General features: G+C 42.5%; 1 protein-coding gene across 1 annotated transcript; it reads left to right on the top strand.

The window, feature by feature from the left end:
• Positions 1-209: 209 nt before the first annotated feature.
• On the top strand, positions 210-3,831 carry barhl2 (BarH-like homeobox 2). The gene is made up of 3 exons (XM_068721459.1): positions 210-1,181; positions 1,923-2,148; positions 3,208-3,831. Exons 1-3 carry the CDS (start codon positions 596-598, stop codon positions 3,509-3,511), a joined length of 1,116 nt encoding a protein of 371 aa, XP_068577560.1. The 5' UTR covers positions 210-595; the 3' UTR covers positions 3,512-3,831.
• The last annotated feature ends 19,224 nt before the right edge of the window (positions 3,832-23,055 follow it).

The following is a 23,055-nucleotide window of genomic DNA, read 5'->3' as shown; positions in this document are numbered from 1 at the left end:
CAACTCAACGGTTGGCTTGAACTGTCTCGATAAAGAAACAACTCCCTGATTGGCGAGGCGCCGGAGCCGGTCAGGCTGGGAGCCAATGGCGGCGGAGGGAGGTGGGGCGGCGGGGGCCGGGAGAAAAGGCGTCGAGTGTTTATTATAAAGGAGAAAATATTAATTCCCCCCTCGCCCGTGGGCCGTGACGTCAGTATAGGAAGTCATTGTAGAGCAACACTGGAGCGATTAGCAGCAAAAAGGGGGAGCCTGATGTCGAGGAGTCAGCCCTATGTATATCTCTCTATACGCCTCAACTTTTAACACAAAGTTCAATATCCAAACACAAAAAGCGACGTGGACTACGCAGACCCCGCACTTTGCTTCCCCGCATGTTCACTGAATGTAACATCCCTGGACCATCCGAGCCGCTTGTAAACGTGGATTTTTCTCTCTTGGGTTTTTATTTCTCAACTATTTTTTAATTTTTTTTTTTTTTTTTTTTTTCCCTGCAACTCCCGATTTCATTTTTTTTTTGCTGACTTTCTCCTGGCTTCGCATCGGAAGGAGAAGCACCTCGCTGATGTTATGACGACTCCATCTCTCCTTTCTTAACATGGAAGGATCCAGCGGGTCGAGTTTTGGGATAGACACTATTTTATCCAGCGCGTCTAACTCTGGCAACCCCGTGCTGATGAACGGAGATTTTCGCCTCGGCGACAGCAGGACCGCGGATTTCAGGAGCCTGGCGACCCCTTCGCCATGCTCGGAGATAGACACTGTGGGAACGGCCCCTTCGTCCCCCATCTCGGTCACCATGGAGCACGCCGCCGATCCGCATCTGGTCCAGGACAGCCTTCAGCAGCATCACCACCACCACCACCACCACAACCACAACCACAACCAGCCGCAGAGTTTGCCGCTGTCGCCTCAGCAGCAGCAGCAGCAGCAGCAGCCGCTCGCCGGGGCCGGCTGCGCCCCGAGGAGCGCCACCTCCTCGTTCTTAATCAAAGACATTTTGGGCGACAGCAAACCGTTGGCCGCCTGCGCACCTTACAGCACCAGCGTGTCCTCGCCCCATCACACGCCAAAACCAGAAAGTGCCACGGCCCCGGACGGCTTCAGGCCCAAGTTGGAGCAGGACGAGAACAGAGGGAAGTTGGACAAAAGAGATGACATTCAGAGCGAACTGAAATGCAACGGTAAGAGCGCATTTATCTGTTTGAGCTATTGTTGTTGCGTTCGCTGAAAATGCAGTTGAGGTGAATTATTATGGGCTACAAAAAAAAAAAAAAAAAAAAGTGTAGCCAACAAGAATAAATATATAGACCAGGGATTGAGAAAAACATTATATTTTTTTTAAATACATGAATAATGCTAATACTAGTAATGCTTCACTGTCTGATTCTTTGTCTGAGTTCCAGCTTCCTTTATTAGTGTAATAGATGTGAAAACAGATGTAAGCCTGGTGATTTTCCCCGTGCGTGAGGCCTCCCTAGTGGGTCAATTAGAGAGATTATTGTTCTTCCTAGAGGGGGGATCATGGTGCACTGGAAACCAGCTACAAATAGAGATGGATTGACATATTGATTTCTCGTTTTCTCAAGGAAAAGAAGCAAAATAAATAAATAATAATAAAACAAAAAAAACTTCAGGTGACAAATACACACAAATGGTTTTTTTTTATTTTTTTATTATTGCTGTTGCTTCGCTTTCGTGCCACACGTGTGAGCAACTCCGAGCAAGTATTTATAAAGTTTTGACTGGAGGCATTGGAGTGCTGAGCGTTGCACCTGCGCGTGGTTATTTTTGGTGTATTTTAATGGGCTCTGTATTGAAAGGTAGGAATACATAAATACAAATGTTTTCTTTTCGGGACAGCGAGTGAGGAAGTACAGGCCCGATTGTTTCATGTTTTAATTTTAATTCCACCGCTTTTTTAGGGGCTAAAGAGGAAGGCGACCGGGAGATCTCCAGCAGCAGAGACAGTCCCCCGATGCGCACGAAAAAGCCTCGCAAAGCACGGACAGCCTTTACCGACCACCAGCTCAACCAGCTGGAGAGGAGCTTCGAGCGACAGAAATACCTCAGCGTGCAGGACCGCATGGACCTGGCCGCGGCTCTCAACCTGACCGACACACAAGTCAAGACGTGGTACCAAAACAGACGGTAGGTCACCAGCAGCAGACACAACAGCAGAAAACACACAGAGCCGTATTTTGGTCGTGTAGAAACAAACAACAACTCTTTATTAGAGGAGTGATCCACGTGAGCACAACCACACTGAGACGTTATTTACAAATAGAAAAATATTAACATATTCAAATATTCACGAGGGAAATATGTTAGTCTACATCACATTTACATTACATTGTATTTGTTTTATTTATATATATTTAAAGCTGCTGAATAGTTGTTTTTGTGTCGTATTCACATCCCGCATGTCTGACAGGCCTTTATTTTGACACTGCCATTTCTAATCCACGTAAAGTCAATAACAGAGGCAGCACAGCCACGTTCAACTGTTATTCTAAACGCATCTCAATTCCAGCATTTTGTATTTTGAGAAGGCAAAAAAAAAAAAAAACTTTTATTTTTTTTGACTGAATACATTTAGACGTCGTGACAAATTCAAAAATAAAAGTCCTGCCTCATGTCGAGATGTAGCATATTTTGCAGGGGGAAAAAAAGAACGCTACAGATTTTCTCAAACATGTATTTGTTAAGATCATTTTTTTTTAACTTACATTTTGGGTTGCAAGCTTCACTTGGCCTATTGCTCATATTCTATTTAAACAGTTAATTCAATTTAGACATGTCACGAAATTGTTATATTTCTGACCACATACTGTTGTTGATGCACATTTTTGCCTCCTCGGTAATACTGCTGAAAATGTAACAGTAAAAATATATTAAAATAATAATAATATTTCCACCCGCAGACCTTCTTTTTACGTTCTTACACTCTTTACAATAAAGGCGCATTTGATTGTATTTGAGCTACTCTGGTCAGGTGTGAGACAAGTGTGCTTTGATAAATTTGGACCAAAGCACATCAGCACCGCGCTGTCTTGATATTTCCGTCTTTGCCTAATTAAACCTTAACCATAATGTGGTGCCTGCAATAATTAGGCCTCTGCATACCAATTAAAAGGGGCGTTTGGGGAATTAGTGAGAGCGCGAGCTGATTAAATAATTCATCCCTTGTATTTTGATCTGCTTCTCCAGGACGAAGTGGAAGAGGCAAACGGCGGTCGGATTAGAGCTGCTGGCTGAAGCAGGAAACTACTCGGCCTTACAGAGAATGTTCCCGTCGCCCTATTTCTACCACCCGAGCCTGCTGGGCACCGTGGACAGCACGACGGCGGCCGCCGCGGCCGCAGCCATGTACAGCAGTATGTACCGGACTCCTACCGCGCCGCATCCCGGCCTCCAGAGACCTCTGGTCCCGAGGGTGCTCATTCATGGCCTTGGGCCGGGGGGGCAACCGGCACTAAACCCCCTGTCTAACCCCATGTCCGGACCGCGATAGAACTCGATACAAAGACGATGAGACCAGAAACCTGGTTGAAGACGTGATGTGAGTAACTGCATCGGAACCACATTGCAGGACTTGTGCTCTATCTCTCTCTCTCTCTCTCTAAAAAAAAGACCCATTTAAAGACATTTTACAGAAGTAAAGGAGGTATTTAATATAGGCCCAAATAGCCTGAGGCCAGTCCTAAAGACTCTCTCTCTGTCCGGGCCGAGACAGACCACGAGGACGGCTCATGTCTGATTGTTTGTTTGTTTGTCTTTTGTACAAATACACTTACATTAGCAAATAAACTTATAAAGTTTATTAGATGGAGAAGAACGGAATGAATAAAGAAGTAATGATACTAATTGAATTGCAGACGCTTCTATTCGGACTTGAGTCCAAATTTCCTTCTTTTTTTTAACGCAAACTTTTATACAAGAGGAATGTATTCATGTACCAACCACACATTATTGATTATAAACCGGGTTTCATATTTTCTTAATCGTGTTTTAACAATTTTTTAATAATATGAAAAATAATTCACAGCTACCATGTGGCTCTTATTTTATTAATATACATATTAAACAATAATTTTAAGTATATGTATTTACATATTAATTCTAATAATTAGGCTACAGTGGTGTTTTACCCCACATAATCTCAGTTCACCCCCCCCTTCTTTTTAAAGGGCTGACGTAATTTTTGTGACATAAATGGATCAACGTAAATAATTAGTTGTGGCAGCATATGGTGTTTAAATTGTAAGACATTTGATTCGGTCTCAAACAGGTCATTTTTTTTCCACGCCTATATATATATATATATATATATATATATATATATATGTGTGTGTCTCTTGTTTACCAGCACGCATGCATATGGATGCGCAGCAGCTGATTGGTGGTGGGATATGAATGGTTGTGATGAGTCGGGTTTACTGGGAATGTGGCCTTGGCTTAGCAGCTGTTCCCTGGGAGCACAGCAGACAATAAGCCTGAATTTCTCAGCGTGAGCGATCAGGGAGAAGAAGCCTGCAAGAAGAAAAAAAGAAGAAAAAAAAAACCCTGATAATCTGCTCCTTCAATAACCATTCGCCGTCAGTGAACTCGTTTGAGAGCGAATAATCTCACTGCACATTATAGTATTTCCAAATATGTTCTCCTCTACGTCATTAGCATTTTATCATCAGCTTGTTTGATTTCTTGTTTGCATCGCGCTTCGTTTTTTAAAGGCTGCTCTCCTGTGGTCATCCGCGTGTCTGCACTGCGGCAAGACGCTTCTTCGGGAGCAACAAAAAAAACAAAACACTAAACAAACAGAGCGCGGGTCTGAAATTAAGTGTTATCAAAATCCTTTTTTTTTTCTCTTTCTTTTTAATGTAGCCTCCTATAAGCGCGCACCCGAGAGAATAGGCCCATGGCGGGGAGGCGCTTCGTGTGAATTAGCGCCTCGGGGCCCGCTTGTTTGGGTTTCTTTATTTTTTCCCCCTGAACCATCGCTTATTACAGTGAGACAAATTGACCTTTGCTGCTCTATAAAAAAATATGTAATAATAAATTACAAAACGAGGCAAACCTGCAGTATTATTTCACTTTTGTTTTTCCTTATTCAGACATTCTGAAGAGTTTATGAGCGCTTGGTAAAAAAAAAACAATATTTTTTAATTTTTTTTAAGGTTGCATTTACAGCTAAATACACACACGGCAGCCTCTCTGCCAGTAAACACAGGCTTAAGTTCAGCTGTTTCTTAATACTTGGAACACATGTTAATGTCGCCTGTTTAAGCCGCCTGCTTGTCAGTCACTGCATGGACACTTCTCCCTGTCATTTAGTGTGTGTGTGTGTGTGTGGGGGGGGGGGGGGGGGCAGTCTTTCACTTTCTGCAGCATGCACGGACACAGTGCATCCATTAGATGCGGTTTTTTTTTTTTTTTTTCTGTTCCTCTCTCTTCCTCTCCCGTTTAACCAAATTGCCAGGGCCAGAATGATGATGGCGCCCTCCTCGTACAGTGCAGCGTTCAGAGTAATTACACTAAATACAACATCCATTCTCATTAGATCTCAGGGTGTATGGATAACGGAGTGAAGAAGAAGAAGAAGAAGAAGAAGAGAGCAGGCCGTCGGAGGATAAATCGCTCTCTTCTCGGTCTTGTAAAGCAGCGATTGCGTAAAAAAACCCCAAAAAAACCCAAAACATATCGTCAGTGCTGGAGAAATATTAGCCTACCATACTGACCCTACAGCGTCTGCCCATTACTGCAGTATAGTGCCGACGCATGTTGTTCATATGCATGACTTCTGCAGCATTATTTATTTATCGCACTCTGCGGGGGGGGGGGGGGGGGGGGGGGGTCGGCGGCTGTGCGGGCTGTTCCAATTCATTAATAATAGCCTGAGCCGTACAGCAGCACTGAATTAATAGGCTGCTACCAGCTACCTGCTAATTCTGGGCGTTGCTATCACTTTTATATATATATTTATTTGTGTATATATATATTTGTATTATTGTATTATTGTTCAGAACAAAGCAGCTTTCAGTCAGCTGGGCCACAGTGAGTCTGAGTTAAACTGGCAGCTTACTGGCACGTTCTGCATGTGTCAATGGCATTATGAATGCATATTTATCTTTATTATTATCTTAAGGCTTGATGAGGTTTAAAGACGAACGTCGACGGGAATCTGAACGCGACGTGTTCTAGAACGCTGTGCTGATAGAACGTGACACGCGATCATATTATCTGGACTACAAAACTCCCTGTGAATTTTATGTTGAGGCCAAACAGAGGGGTGTTTTTTTGTGTTTTTTTTGGAGAAGATGAGCAATACTTGAGAAAACACAATCACCGGTTTAAAAAAGAAAAAAAAAGAAGAAAAAAAAGGGCAGCAGACTTGAATAAAGAGGATTAGGCCTTTCTTTTACATGGTGCATATTATCCAGAACAGATGGGCTTTAGAGAGTCGTTTTCTTCTTCTTCTTCTTGCCTCAAGGAACCTTGTTGGGCACTTTAATTGCCACTTCTTTTTTTTTTTTTTTTGTTCTTCCCCCAACTGATGTAATGGTGGGATATCTTTTTCATTACAATAATGAGGTAACACTTGCTCTCCTTGGCCTCTCATTATCACATCTCCTACATCACTCACTAAACACAAATTTAACCCCACCCCCGTCCCCTCCAAAAAAAAAAGAAAGAAAAAAGAAAAAAGAGAATCCCTGGCGCTAACTTCTCCCATACATCTTTTCCACTGTTATCAACAGCTGCTGTCTACCGTCCCTCTGCCCCGCCTGTGTGTCCACGAGCCCTTTTCATTACGGGCCTGCAGGAGAATTTAAAGCTCTGCGTAATAACAGTCTGACCAAAGGCAGGTCGCATTTTTAGCTGATAGCTTCTATTAGGGGGGGGTGGGGGTATCAGATTGCACACGTTGTATTGCATTGATGCGCTGGTGGACAGTGAGTTGCATGAAGAGAAGCTGGAGTTGGATGGTCAGTCTTGATATTTTTCTCCGCGGGTGTTCTCCCAGTTTCCCTGAACAATGTGAGCCTCTATGGCTGCAAGGTGACGCCAAGAGGTGCTCCACGTATTACTAACGGGGGTTGAAATGTTTGCATTGCGTCATCCAGATAGCATGGGTGTGTGCCAAAGTCTTCAAATAATTAAAATGGAAGGTTAAAAAAAAAGTAAAATACTTTTAAGGCAGGAAAAAGAAAACATCTTTCAACCTGAATTAGCTTTCAGTTTACCTTTAATGCTAAAGCATGTACATGTATTGAGGCATTATGGGTCATAAAAAGCATATTTTTTTGCCTACATAAGCATTATACACGTTGAACATCTACTTATTCACAAGGTTTGTATTTATTATGTTATGAATACTAAACTTTTCTGGGATCTTTCCTGACAACCTCTAAGTACATTTTGGGATGAAATAGGCCGACAAATAATTTTTCTTTTGACATATCTTGTCTTATTCATCCATATGCATTGTATTTAATCACATTAACTGGAGATTCATTTATCATTTACTAAATTAAGATGTTGTAACTCTGAGAGATCCTTAAAAAAAAGACGTTTTTTGTTTCTCTTGTGTGCCCAGAGTTGCCATTCTCTCTGACCTGGCAACATGTTACCTCCAGCCCCTCTGCGTTAATATCACAAATTAGCCACACAAAGTATTTCTGATTCCAAAAAAAAAAAAAAAAAATTGCTTTATCTTGACTAAAAATGCTCCTAAGGTTCTTTTCGAGGAACCAGTGAACAGGCTTGTTGACACGGAGGCTGCAAGCCATCCACTCGTCATCTCATAAACACCCACCTCACGCCTGAGCCTCGACTAGCCCGGACATCTGCAGCAGTCCCGCTGAATGATGCCGCGTAGCTGCGACATATCAGAGTTTAAATGGCCTCATCATTTCAGCAAATCCAGCCAGTTTCCCTGCTCTCTATCTCTCTCTCTCTCTCTCTCTCTCTCTCTCTCTCTCTCTCTCTTTTTTGTCAAGTGACAGGACAGCTGATGGCAGAGAAGCTCCGCTACCTTTCAAGTTTCAACCAGGCGCCGTCACCACGCGACCGCACAACCGAGGAGAAGAAAAAAAAAGTCTGTCAGCAGTGATGTCAAAAGCTTCAGTTTTTACAGAGCAATTAGGGGTTTCATCACAGCGGAGCGATGTCAGGATTCATTACGGCTCAGCAACAGCTAATTGCTTCAAGGTTAAAGTAACAGATCTGACGGCATTATATTTTAAGTGACAGACTCAAATTCTGGTGGTGTTTCACAGAGCACAGAGCTGACATTAAGGGAGTGTGCTCGGGAGGATGGGGGCGGGGAGGGGGGGGGGGGGGGCTGAGGAGCAATTGAAATTACTGCACATTAGGACTGTGATTGGTTAAGAGTAGCAGGGACATGCACTGGGTGTTTGGGTCTATACCTCGGTGAGGGGGGGAGACAAAGGACAATGTAACATGCAACTTTGCGAACGTCCTTTCAAGTACTCCATTCTTGAATTGTCACGAGTATAAAGTACTGACCGGACGGCAACCTTCGGGTCTGACGAGTGAAGCCAATGCAGAAGTGCCTTAAACCTTCACTCTGCTTGTATAGAAGTCTAGTCTAAAGTGACTCTACTTCTCTCTTGATTTATTCCCTCTGTAAACATTGTAAACATGAGTTTATGGACTCAATCTCTAGTCTCAAGTCTTCTTCAAAACAGCATGATGTGCATTTAGTAAATAATGGTCCCATTTAGAGTAAAGTAGACCAAGTAGCAGGGTATGCTTTAGGGCAGGGCTACCTTGTGATTGACAGGTGGCTACCGCGGCGCTATCCTGTGTTTTCAGAGCAAGAAAGTTAATTGTATCGTTGTTTGGTCGTCTAAAAAATGTCTTATTCAGAGTTCGGTTGTACTTAGCTCCGCGCTCTTGAGTCAATTCTGGTTGACAGGAGAAAGGATGTTAAGACGACAACGGCCAAAAAACCAAGATGGTGACAACCGAGATGCTTTAAAACCACTGACCATAAACCAGTGGGGCTAAGTCTAAGTCCTCTTCCTATATACAGTCTGTGGTACTGACCCACTATGTGAAAGTAATGGAAAACTCATTTCTGTTAGAACTTTTACTCCTGTCTAAGCTGCTCAGCACTGTTTAAGCGATCCCTCGCCATAGGCTGTTTGTCTTTAACGAGCGCTTTGTTGTTGTCTCTCAATGACGAATGCCTGAAAAGTTGAAGCTTCGGTATTTTACAAGAAAGAAGCAAAGATATGAGTTCATCAAGAATTTAGATGTTGTTTTTCCCCCATCTGGTCAATCTTCTCACGACCACTTGAAGGGCTTCTGACCCTCAGCGTAGGAGGAGGTGGTGCAACATTAGCGTTTATCTGGAGTTGTGGTTAAACGGCCACCGAGCAAATGTAGATGTAAAAGTCATTTTAGCTCAGTTTTGGTCTCCACCGACTCCTGAGAAAGACATCTGCCTGTAGGTGCTCGATGCTTATTACTTTGTCTGGTACTTGGTAATTTTTTTTTTTTGCTGAGCAACTAACCCACAGTGGGTAAAGAGGTAAGGTTGCAGGCCTGACAACCGGAAACGATGGGCAGAAAAGTTGCTATAAAATGCTGTATAACACAAGAACACTAGTCATGTTCTGTAGCTTCATCACTACAGAAGACCTCATTCACATGTAGTCACATGTTATTGTGTTAAGGTGGGTTTTACAGATGAAAATCGATCAATAACATATATCAAAACACAAAAACAGCAGGACTGGAAAACAAAAAGCAGGTACTAATCAAGTACAAATTGTACAAGCTATGTTAAAGTTCAAAATAAAACAAGTACATCAAAAGAAACAACGTATATGTATAATATATACAAATATACATATACACACATACCCGGTAAATATCCATACATATACACTCACATCAGATTTATCTTAGCTTACGCTTCCCTGATCTGTGTTGTTCATATAAAATATTGACTTTTGCCGCTTTAAGATATGGCGAGACTGAGCTACAGCACCAGAGATCTTCGGCTTTAGTCCGGGCTAAGCTAGCACCCTCGTATTTAGACCTTTTCATATCTTAATGACCCAAATTACAAGAAAAATCCAATGTATTTGAGCAAAAATGAATTATAGATTGGCGCATCCATGCCAGAGAGCCACTGGAGTCATTTCTTTCAAATGAGCAGTTGTTTACCCTTGGCTTCCCCCCCCCCCCCCCCCTTCTCGTAAAGTAGAATACCTGATCCTTTGAACTGATTGTTTGTTTAACCGCTGCTGGGAATCAAGAATCCCCGAGGTCTGAGTAAGTGTTGATCTAAGGTTGGATTTGAAATAGCCTAATGAGGAACTCTTTGGATAATTAGCGATAGCTGGAATGCTTGTGGATAATTTGAGTGCTTCCCCACCCTGTATGAGCGAGACGACGGGGAGGAGGGCGGATGATGAAAGAACGGAAAGATCAGGGTTAATGAAAATTAGCATGTCAAGTTAGTCCCCACCTCTGTGTTGTTTTTTTGTCTTTTCTTTTTTTCTTTTTTTTTTTTAAATCCTTTGTTCCCTCTTAAGACATATTGTTGATGTAATGGAACAATTAGCGGTGTGGTTCATTGTAGGGATATGGTTCTGTTGGGCACGACCACTGCTGCTGCTGGAAGCGCAGCTAACGCCGTGGTAATTAGAGTCAGGGAGGTGTCTGGTGGTGAGGTCCAGCAGGAAATGAAGAGGTGGCAGTGGCTCTATGGGGAGAAAGGGGCTGGCCCCCTTCTGTGCCCCCTCGGTAGTCAGCGAGAGACCACAAACAAGAGCTGTGCCCAGTCCAGACAATCAGGCAAGTTTGAACTGGTCCGCGCTAAACCACCAGTAACTCTGCTTTTGATGGTTTTCACACTTGATCTGTTGTGTGTGTGTGTGTGTGTGTGTGTGTGTGTGTGTGTGTGTGTGTGTGTGTGTGTGTGTGTGTGTTTGTGTAGATGTGAGAAAAGACATATATCCATGAAAGAAGAGTTATTTGGTATTATAAGACAACACATCTATTAAGGCCCAACAGTGTTATGTATGTAATCCAGCCATTAAAGATAACATATATTACATATATTTTGTTGCCTAAAAAAAAACAAGTAGTTTTGTTGAGTTTTGATTTTGTTTCCATTTCGTAGTCTTTTTCATCCAAACTATGACGTTTTTTACTAAACCTAACCAAGTGTTGTTGCCTAAACCTAACCAAGTAGTTTTGTTGCCTAAACCTAACCAAGTAGTTTTGTTGCCTAAACCTAACCAAGTGTTGTTGCCTAAACCTAACCAAGTAGTTTTGTTGTCTAAACCTAACCAAGTGTTATTACCTAAACCTAACAAAGTGTTGTTGCCTAAACCTAACCAAGTAGTTTTGTTGTCTAAACCTAACCAAGTGTTATTACCTAAACCTAACCAAGTGTTGTTGCCTAAACCTAACCAAGTAGTTTTGTTGTCTAAACCTAACCAAGTGTTATTACCTAAACCTAACAAAGTGTTGTTGCCTAAACCTAACCAAGTAGTTTTGTTGTCTAAACCTAACCAAGTAGTTTTGTTGTCTAAACCTAACCAAGTAGTGTTGTTGCCTAAACCTAACCAAGTGTTATTACCTAAACCTAACCAAGTGTTGTTGCCGAAACCTAACCAAGTGTTGTTGCCTAAACCTAACCAAGTAGTTTTGTTGCCTAAACCTAACCAAGTGTTGTTGCCTAAACCTAACCAAGTGTTGTTGCCGAAACCTAACCAAGTGTTGTTGCCTAAACCTAACCAAGTGTTGTTGACTAAACCTAACCAAGTGTTATTACCTAAACCTAACCAAGTGTTGTTGCCTAAACCTAACCAAGTGTTGTTGTCTAAACCTAACCAAGTGTTATTACCTAAACCTAACCAAGTGTTGTTGCCTAAACCTAACCAAGTGTTGTTGTCTAAACCTAACCAAGTAGTTTTGTTGCCTAAACCTAACCAAGTGTTGTTGCCTAAACCTAACCAAGTGTTGTTGCCTAAACCTAACAAAGTGTTGTTGTCTAAACCTAACCAAGTAGTGTTGTTGCCTAAACCTAACCAAGTGTTGTTGCCTAAACCTAACCAAGTGTTGTTGCCTAAACCTAACAAAGTGTTGTTGCCTAAACCTAACCAAGTGTTGTTGCCTAAACCTAACAAAGTGTTGTTGCCTAAACCTAACCAAGTGTTGTTGCCTAAACCTAACCAAGTGTTGTTGCCTAAACCTAACCAAGTGTTGTTGTTGTGTTTTGGTTTGTTTCAATTACTCGATAATTTTAAGCCATATCATGATGTTTTTTTTAACTAAACTTAACTAAGTTGTTTTTTTACCAAACCTAACCGAGTTTTTAGGAGGCAGGGTTGTACAGAGTTCTGAAATAGCTCCAGAGACACATGAGCTCTGTTACATTCTGATTGTTAACGATGGACTAATGATAAATAACATGTGCGGGAGCAGCTGAATACTGTACATCTTGTCTAAACAGCACCAGAGCCGGATCTGACTCTCACAACATGGCAAAGCGAGGGCGACGCCGTCAACCTCATTTCCATGGCGTTGTTTGTTTTTGTTTTGGATCACGAGGAAGAAGCGGCGAGCGCTCGCTGGAGGTTGCGCTGTGGCACAGTTAATTACATTTCTTTTTTTCTTTTTTTTTTTGTCAAACAAAGGCTGTCTCCAGATACAACTTGGTATTGAGCAACATCGGGTGTGAAGAGAAGGGAATGATAGGAGTTTACAAGTACCTGCGACGTGCAAGCACAGGCCTGCCGAGTGGTGAAATGTGATTAGGAGCTCGTGCTAAGCACTGTCTGGCCCTCTCACCACGTTACTGCCGCGGGCTTCGGGCCATGCAAGTTGTTGATTGGCACGGCGTTCCTAGATATTTCACAACCATCATCTCCTGCTAGAATCGGCATGACACGTGCAGGAGGCAGACATATGTCTGTGTGTCTCATACACAGAAAGTGGTGAGAAACTTGGACATATGCGTGTGCATAAACAAATAGAATTGCTAAAAGTGTTGCTAAATGGATGAGGGAGGATCCAAGGGAGTCAGAATAGTACATTGAAACAATAGTGGGGGGTTTTTTCACTGGCGGCTGGAAATAAACAGAGCTTTTTTTTTTTCCTCCTTCTTTTTCTGAGGACAAAACTCTGCATTAACTACTGGGTATGGGCTTTTTATAAGGTTATTTTCCCCGCAGCCACACAAAGCAGCTACCCCCCTGGTTGAAGCGATTTGCTGTTCACAATGCCTCAGCTTAACCAGCTAGGTCAGGTCAAGTTGACTCAGACAATAGGGACTTTAGTGTCTCACCCACAGCACAGAGTGTCGCGGAAACAAAGCAGCTCGCTGCAAGTGGAGCAAACATTTCATAAAGTCGTGGCCTCAGTCTATAAATGTCCGATCTAATCTGCTAGCTCTCGTCAAGCAGACCTTTTTTATCCGTTTTCAGACTTTAAAAAAAAAAGAAAAGAATTGGCAAAAATATTGCACCACTTTACTTCCTTATACCGGAATCCTTTCATGATTTTAATGCACATTATGACTACAGTTGTTTTCATATATTTGTATATGTGTACACATAAGAATCAGGTCTATCTTGTATAGTACAATAAGGGTACAGTGAAACAGGGTTGTGTACAAATATCACATATCTTTTTGATTTTGTGTCATTGTGTTAAACAATTGTGTTGTCCAAGCACAAGACTCTAAGCAAATTGGGATTAAAACCATAGAAAAACATATTATTATTGTGTTTTAAACATTTTTGTCAGCTTGAAACTAATTTCTTATTATAATATCTTATATTTATATATCTATATCTTGATTCTGATTTCAACCATAACACCTAGTCTTACAATGAAGAACATGTATGGCAAGATAATAAGAGACCAGAAACAATTAGTCGATTAACCAATAGGTAATTATCAGTCAATAATTCTGACAATTAATCATGAGTAAGTACGTTTTTAACCTTCTTGAATGTGATTATTCAGTGTTTCTGTAACAGGGAGCAGAATATCTTTTGGGTTTTGGACTCTTGGTCGACGAAAACGAGACATTTCCTGGACTCTGAGGGAACTGTGATGTAATTTCAAAGAGCAAAATATGAATCGATTAATCAGAAAACTGCTCAGCAGATTAATCAGAGCACAGCTTTCTAAATCTACCCAGACAGAAATAGTGTTTTTATCTTATTTTATGACCTTTAGGTTTTCCCAGCACGTGTAGACGATGTAATATCATTAGAGGTTGTCATTCACTTTCACTGACAGACTCCCCTGAAACGACTGGGGGGGGGGGGGGGGGGGCAATTATAACAGAACGTATGTGTGATAATTGGGAGATAATTGCGTGGTGTTCCTCGTACCCGTTTTAAGACCCAGCAGCTTACCTCCCCACTCAGCTGGAGCATGAAAAAAAATCCAGCTTGCTCACAAAACACTGCAAAGCCAGCCTCCAGTTATCATCACAATACAGTATGCAGCAGCTACCATGTCACGTCCATAGACATACAAACCAAAAAGCATTACTAGCACGCATGTCACAGAGGTCGTGTGCGTTGTCCACGCTTTACGGACAACACCTACGGGAATTCTGACCCAAAGGTCTCTCTGCAGCACGACGGCGGCGCACAGCCGGAGACGAGCATCTGATTTGTCACATTTGAAACGCTAATGTTTAAACCAAAAGGAAGAGCACACAGTAATGCGTTCATTCATCTGCATAAACACCACCTGTCCCGGCACAGACAACTCCTCAAGCAGCGAAAGTTTAGTGGCAGCCTCGTGTGCAAGCCAATCAGCGCGGGGGCCCAGCTGTGGTGGCGCCAACCCGTAGCGTTTTTCAAGTGTCAGAAAGCGCTCTGAGTACTGTTGGTGGTGCTGGAGAGAGAGAGAGAGAGAGAGAGAGAGAGAGAGAGAGCGAGAGAGAGCGCTTTCATTTTGTGTCATCCGCCAGCGAGACGAATAGGCGACACGGTAACAAAAAGAAAACAGGGTGCGCTATCACGATTGACATCCAAAGGTAATTTATGCTGGCCCTTTATTTACTCACGCAGCCGCCATAGACACCCTGAGAGCTGCTCTTGAAGGCTAATTTGGAGCATATTTGGCATATTGCGGGCCCCTCTCTCCTTAAGAATTTCCATCATTTGTCTCAGGCATGAGCAATGTGTTATCAAAATCCAGAACAGCATTGATCACCTCGCCTTTTTTTTTTTTTTTTTTTATTGTCATCATCCCTGGAACAGCTCCTTAGTGCCAAAGCTTTTGTTTGTTTTTCCTGTTGTTGTTTTTTTTTTTTCTTTTCTTTTTTTCCTCCTACACTGATACTAGAACAATACTGTCAGTTTCTGTCTTGACTTCTTTCCGAAAGTGGAATATGGCATGTTCCTCAAATCGTATCTGTAATGAAAAGGAAAGCTTGCCTCGCGTGACACCTCTTCAGCTGCACGGGAGGGACAAAAGCGTGTAGTTTGTTTTGATGGTTAAAGAGGGGATGGCATCTGGCATCGTAATTATTTGAATAAATTACTGTGGAGCACTGATAAATGAAACCGAAGTGCTGTCAGATCTTGATCAGATTCAGGCGTCTTTTAAAGCACAGTTCTTTTTTCCGAAACACAAGCACAATTCTCAGAAGCTCAGTCTTTTTTAATTATGTGTCATCTGCTCCCTTTGACTGCAAAAAAAAATAAAAAAATATATATATAGTTATTTATTTGATAAATGCAATTCAATTACCCATTGCTTTTGATAAATGTAATTCAGCGAGTGGAATTTATTTTTGTATTTTGTTTGACAATTCCACAATTGTAGTTTAGGTAATGGTCACTTCTTTCAAGTAGCCCACTTTCAAGAGAAGCTTTTAAAGGCAGAATTGTGGGTAAGTCGACTGTCACCACCAAAATCATAAGACTGATCCTCGAGGAAGAAAGGGCCAATTAGAGATCATTTGGCAAAGAAGCTTTCGATTGCTTTCACTCCCGTCTTATTTGGTCTTTTGTTGACCTCTGCTGAGAGCAAAGGCGGACTCTCTGGCAAACCCGGGAGAGGGGCCGCTGCCACGCTGCTCTTTCATCTGGCATTGTGAGAGCACAAGTGCCTGTGTCCGCCGACCACTTTAATCAACTTAATGCAACTGATACTGCCTGTTGTTATGAGGCCCTGGTCGGATTCAAAGAGGCCCACAGATGCGCGATGCTGCGGAGGCTTTTCCGCAGACCTCTGCGGCCAACAAGTGCTATGCGGGTTAGAGATGGAGGGTGTGTGTGTGTGTGGGGGGGGATATATGCAGACAACACTCAGACAACCTGTCTCCAAGGGCATGCTGGTGCCTCTCTCCTTTCCTTCCATGTCCGCGTCTTTACACGGGCTACACAGCACATCTGATGTGATATGTGGGTGATGGACCTTTGTTTAGTTCAAAGGTTCATACCTCTTTATTCCTAAGTCCCTTTGTGGATCCTCGGGCCTTGAAATATGTATAACTGTCCTTTTCATTCCAGCCATGTGAGGGGGGGAGGGGGTGTGAATCAAAGCCAGAAGTTTCTGTGAGAATCGGTTTGAAATGGAGTGTCCATACAGTGTCATCATTTCTTAACCTGCTGCCTGGCACTGAGCCCTCCATGACCTCCAAACCACGAACATCCACTGAAGGCTTAGCCGCCGCATCAGAGTACATTCATTCGTGCGTGTCTCAAAGTCCGGAGCAGACGGGCTGGATATCTTCCTGTTATTTAACATTCTGGTTATAGCTTTTTTCACATTGATATCAAGAACCTACCTCAACCTCATTGTTGTTGACATCTACCAATCAATAACAATGCTTTTTGATTCCCAGTCACGCACCTCATGAGTTAAGACCGTTGTTATCATCCTCTCTAATGGATGCAACATTAATTCCCAATTATACCTTTGAAAATATTCGATAACGAGAACTACAGCAGTTATTTGTCAGCTACCAACAAACTGATGAAACTTGACATGAACGAGTGAAGTGAACCGACCTGACTCCTGGAAGTCCAACAGCTACTGAACTGCAAAAGACATAACACATCATGTAAACCTGCAATATGCAACGTGACATTTGATAATAATCAAAGTCAAAAACATCATATTCCTCTACATTAAATCCCAACCGTAACACTCTCAGCTTATTATTGAAATAGAAGTCACTTTTCTATTGTTTTCAATTTGTTGATCCGACTTTCAAAATCTATTTTAAATTGTTAATTATAAGTTTATTGCGGCAAGAAACAAGGACCCTGAAGTTACCTTCAGACAACAAGTGGTTACCACTGACACCTCCACTATTTCAAATGTTAACGTGATGCTGGCAAGTCGGAGTTTGTTTTGGTTGCTACTGTAGAAACTGGCAAACTATACTGCTGTTGAAATTGTTAATCAGCTTTTCAGTCACTAAGCTATTGAACCAGAGTAAAGCAAACAAGTCCGTATTTTTGTCAAAAATTCTCGCATGTAAAAAAATGTTTTTCGTTCATTCGTCTCCCGGCACAAAGCATGTTACGCGAAGAAAGTAAAGAATATAGAGACACGTATTTTACACATGGATTGTGGCAGGTGATTGCAGAAAATAAACAATAGCTTCTTGCTAATGTCATTCAGTCATTGGCTCCGTTTGGGACAAGCGCTATCTATTGCGCCAACTTAATTCAATTTTGTCCAAATTTTCGACAACAAATACAATAATAAAACGCATCGGACTCAAAATTTTGTCCTGTGAGAAACTATTTATATTGGATGACGGATTTAAAAAAAAAATAAAAAATCGCAAGAAAAATACTTAGGCAGTATATTTACATGGAGACTGCTAGTTAGCTTCATTACGGATTACTATAGTTTGACTACGTTATTCACACAATTCATGACTATTCATGACAATTCATTCTACACTACCGGCTGATAGGAATGAAACAGGGTGATGTTTGTGTTGTCCGACTTTGACCTTAACCTAAACATAACTTTTAAAACACGAGGTGTAATTTCTCAGCACAAAACCATTCCTGTATTTCCACATTGCTTTGCCTTACTGGTTTAGAAATTGCGTAAAACACACAGAAGAAATCTATTACGGTGTGTGTGTGTGTAAAAGACAAAAGATTGACAAGGGATCCAGCTCCGTTAATCGTCAAAGAGAACACCACTTAATAAAACGATTAGAGTCCATGTACAACCGTCTCTCTGGGAAAACCACATGATAGACATTAAGAATTGCCTCCTATCACCTGCGTCTATTGTCTGCTGTATGTAGGGAATTTAATTGAGTAGTGCAGACGCCTTACAAAAGGACAGGGAGACACACAGCCCTCCAAGGCATGACATTGTTTTTGACTTGGCAAAGTGCTGAGCTCAACAGCAGACCACTAACAAGGAGACAATCACCCCTGAAGGAAGGATGCATACACAGAATGGCAGCAGGACTCTTCTTTAAAGAGAGAGTGGTGAGCACAATACTCCTGTGGTTAGTTCCTCAGTCATAACAAAGGTCTACCGGACTGGCTGATTTTTTTTTTCGTCCTTCATTTTCTATTTGCACTGTGGTTCAACATTAAGATTTCTCTTGAATATCAATAATTTATCTTTTGCTTGGAGTTCATTTTCAAAGCCCTCAGTCAGATGAAGAAAAACTGTATCAACTCGCTTTTATCTAACACTGAGAACAAACCAATCTAAGGCATTGATGTTATTTCGCTGCTTTGTTGTCTGAATTGGAGCGTTGATCCCCGGGACACAGTGGAGGTTTTGTTTTTATCTTTGGATTAAGGAGGCATAGGTCTTTTTTAGATTGGGGAGTGCTCTCGCAGGGGTCAAATAACAGATTAATAGGTCCGGTAATGAGCTCCCTGGAGTGTCCAAGTCTCTCCCGACTTCCCCAACCTCCATTATGTCCTTTTATGATGGATGGTGGCAAACATCATTCACACGTCTCGAAGAGAAATGACTGGGATGCCATTTGTGTGAAGGAGAAACATCAGCTGCAGTGATGTATTGTTCCAGTGTGATGTTCTCTTTTGTATCTTTGTTTGTCATCCATGCTAAACTGTCACTCCTGTCTCCTTTTGTTTGGTCTCCTCGCAGCAACAGGAATGTTAACACGCCACTCTGGGTTTTCTTGAAGGTGCTTAAAGGAACTCGGGTTTTTTAGATCTGGCGAACTCGTCCGCTTTGATCCAATCACGGCCTTGATGCTGAGACCACACACTCGAAAATGTGAATGACGAGACGCGCCAAGGCTGCCCGTTCTTTACCCGTGACAACAAGCCACTTACTGCTAAATCAGCGCAAGTGCGTCATGGACGGTTTGAGGCGATCAAATCTACACAATAAAGTGACACATTCATTTCTACACAGTTTTGTTGCCATCGAATCTGACTCACAAAGACTTTTACACTTTAAACTAGTGCCGATATGCTTAATATTTCCACATTAAACTCATTGTGCGTCACCACTGGATGTAAATAGCAAGGTGCCGAAGCGTCCAATTTAGAAGACGCTGCGTTGTGTGATAGCTCCATCGTGGTGCTTTTGCGTCCCCATTAAAAAGCTGAGTCATTAAGTGTGGCCATTAGTGGATGGATAAATTGGGATAACATTCACACAATTTCAATTCGACACTGAAATGAATGGAGAAATGTTATTTTTTTCCGTTCTGGTATGCCTAGACGTCGTTCGTTAAGCCCTCTGGAAATGTTGCAGGGAAGCCGAGAGTTTCACACCTACTAGCTAAATCCCAATTTATGGGCCGCCCTCTCTCATTGCAAAATCTTTGATGAGCAGCAGGGAATGTTAAAAATCCTTAACTGTGTCGGCCTTGTCATCCCATGGCTGGTTAAGAAGTGTCGGGAGCGGAGCGTAATCAGCTGCCAGAGCGGCTCCCCTGGTCCGATATCTCTGTCCACCATCATTAACTGACCTTACATGTGTAGGGAGTAACCACAGGGGGAGGACAGACAGTACAGCAGTCACAGGAGACAGATCTCAGGAGGTGATTACTTTATGCTACACCATGGAGCGATGCTAATGACCTCTGTGCTCTTGCATTAATGGCCTTTGCTGTCACATTATCGTGTGGCAGAGGTGTATGAAGAGGTCCTCTCCATTCGGAGACAGTTTAATCAGAAAAAGCTCTACTAATACGAGAGGCTGGATAATAGGAAGAGCACGGAAGAGCAACTTTGATGGTTGTCATGGGACAAAAAGTTCTGTAGGCACCTGCAGTAGAGTCAGAGGGTTCTGCATGTTAGTTCTGTTGGCTACGCTTATGAAAAGCAGAATTAGCTCTTTTAATTCAGGGATAGTTTAACACTTTCTCTCTAAGAGTTAGATTCTTTAAAAGAAGGTTAATCTAATATCTGTGTGTATTTTTTTGCAGGCCCATACTTAAAGTTAGCATCGCACTTATGCCTTTTGACAAAAAGCCGAAGGGATTTTTCCATTATACTTTGGATTATTGCAGAAAATGAGCTCTGTGGGCAAACGCAAGTTTATGATACTTACACGTTTTGTTCAGCAATCTTCACAAACGAACACCACTTTTATCATTTTTTGAAGCGTGAACACAATCGGAAGAAGCAAAACAAGCTAACGTTACAAACAAACTACACCACAGTCACATGGGCGCGAGCGCTAACCCAACGAGGCTGTGAAGGCGGACTAGTCGGCGCGATGACATTTTGTACTCTCGTTTAGCCACTTGTTTTTTTTAAGACACGTAGAAGCTGTGAGGTATTCACTGACGTATTCTATGTCGTAGAACAAAACGTTAAAATCTCTTAAGCTTAAGCAAAAATGCTGACTCATTTCCTGGTTGTAGGACTCAATCCTGCAGCGCTCTTCTGGCCGACAGTACAGAGCTGGAGTCGCGGGACGGTTAGCCTAGCTTAACATAAAGACTGGAAGCAGGAAGGAACAACTGGCTTTGCTCATGAACAGAAACACAGTAAAGGCGAGGTTCACGAAACAGACGGGCGTTAGCAGGTAGGCTACTTTTCATTAGCCTTAACATGCTTGTCTACTTATCCCCGTCTGCATCCTGCAACACGGGCCATGTCCGGAGATTGTCAAGAAATAGCTCTCCAACTTTACTGTTTTTACATTTCTTTTCATGTACGTTGGTGCTTTTTTGCTTATTTTCCAGTTACAATAAAATGGATGTTACGTCAAGAAGAATGTGTCCTGTGCAAAAAGAAAACAAGTTTCACAGGAATGACAGTTCCACTGCCTCAGCAGCTTCAGCAACAGTTTCTATTACGGCCTCAATACATGTCATTCAGGGAAGACAAGCTTTATGCATCTTAGGACCAACATGCAGAGAGAAAAGAGCTGATTGCCCCAACCTACTTCATTTATTTCACTCATCAAAAACCTCAGCCGGAGTGAACGCAAATCAAGGTAAGTGCATTGATGGACATCTCCCTCACTGTATGAGACGGGGACTTAACGTCATGCTAAATTATTTGTCTTGTGCTCCGGGTTGATCTCTTCATTATATGGCTCTTGGTGGATTACTCCAGGATTTGGACGATCTCTCTGACTCGTAATGTGAACGGTGAAAACAATACCGAGGTGTATATTGAAGGGGCATATGAGGGAAATGAGAGGGGGAGGGGGGGGGGGGGGGGGGGGGTCTATATTAAGTCACTAGGATTCTTAAAGTCACATGCACCTATTTTCTATATTTGTTAATACGACGTTTAATGTGCCGTCTGTGATAAAGACGTCTAAAATTCCTGGTGACCCGTGTTTGGTTTAACCCTTTTATCTCGCTGACCACACAAGCGTCTGTGTCCACGCTACACATCACTTCCTCTGTTGCGGCTCACTAGCACTCGTGTCAAGTGGGGCCATAACTTGTGTGTTTGGGTTGCCCAACCAGTGCTGATGTCAACACACTTTTGTGTCCCCTCGGTGCAGAACCAGCCCTGAAGGCAAATGCGCTCTCATTCACGAGGTCGAGTGGACGAGGCTCTTTGGGGCTCACGGACCTAATGTACGGGAACGTACGAGGAACCATCACATTATATATATCAGCTGTTTCAGCCGGCTCTCGTTGAGCGTTTGCATTGCCAACTTTTTTTTTTTTTGCTTCAAACCCGCAAATTTGGAACACGTTTTGCCTTATTTTCTAACCCTAAATTCATGCGCTGAAACGGGCCAAAAGCTCAGTGAATCCTTCGTTGTTTTTTTAACTGGAGCAGCCAAACAGAGGACTGTAGTCTCTGCTCCTCTATAGCAGACAGCGGCGGTTAAATGGCTGCCGTGTGATTCCTGCATCCTCAGCAGACCCAGGCCTGAAGGAAAAGTGTCGTCTTTGAATTCGCTGCGGAGACACAGAGCTCTGGCCCCTTTCTCCTCTCAACTTCCCCCCTTGAAGTTTTTTTTTTTTTCTCTCTTATAGCTGAAAAGAGAGCAGGATTGTGCTTTAAAAAAAAAAAAACGAGGGGGTTTTTAATCTGGGGAATGAGTGCTTTGCCATGCAGCCCAGCTCTAGAGAGAGTGCCAAGCAGGGCCGGGCAGTGTATTAATATTTAAATTCCAGTCCAGATAATCAATAGAAGGGGGTACTTCTGTGCGCTGTTACCCTCAGATGGGAAGCGATAATAGGGAGAAAACCTGCTGATTAGCCTCCTTAGAAGCTCTCTTCTCTGTGTAGTGCTCAATACTTTAGCAGTGATTATAACCTATTGAGGCAGAAAACCTGATCGAATATAACCTCTTTTGAATTCCTTGTTCCCTCAATGGCGTGTCAAAAAGAGCATTCAGCGGTTTCGTGTTGCAAAATCACCGCCCTCCCCGAGTTATTCTCGCTTCTTCTTCGCATATGGTGCGCACGGAACGTTTCAGGCGGGCCTTTATGTCGCAACATAATGCTTTTAATATGGGTGCCACTGCCATAACGGGCACCAATAGGGAACTTATATTTTATTCTTCTTTTCAGTGTACATAAAAAAATCCCAGCTTAGTCCTTTTTGTCTTTTGAATGCTTTGAACTCCTTTCAGCCTTTAGGGGGACTT

This window comes from Cebidichthys violaceus, unplaced genomic scaffold, assembly GCF_023349555.1.
Source record: "Cebidichthys violaceus isolate CVI_PGR_0920_01 unplaced genomic scaffold, fCebVio1.0.p SCAF_272, whole genome shotgun sequence".
NCBI lineage: Eukaryota > Metazoa > Chordata > Actinopteri > Perciformes > Stichaeidae > Cebidichthys > Cebidichthys violaceus.
Note: the sequence above shows the minus strand (reverse complement) of the source record. Positions and strands in the feature narration are given on the sequence as shown.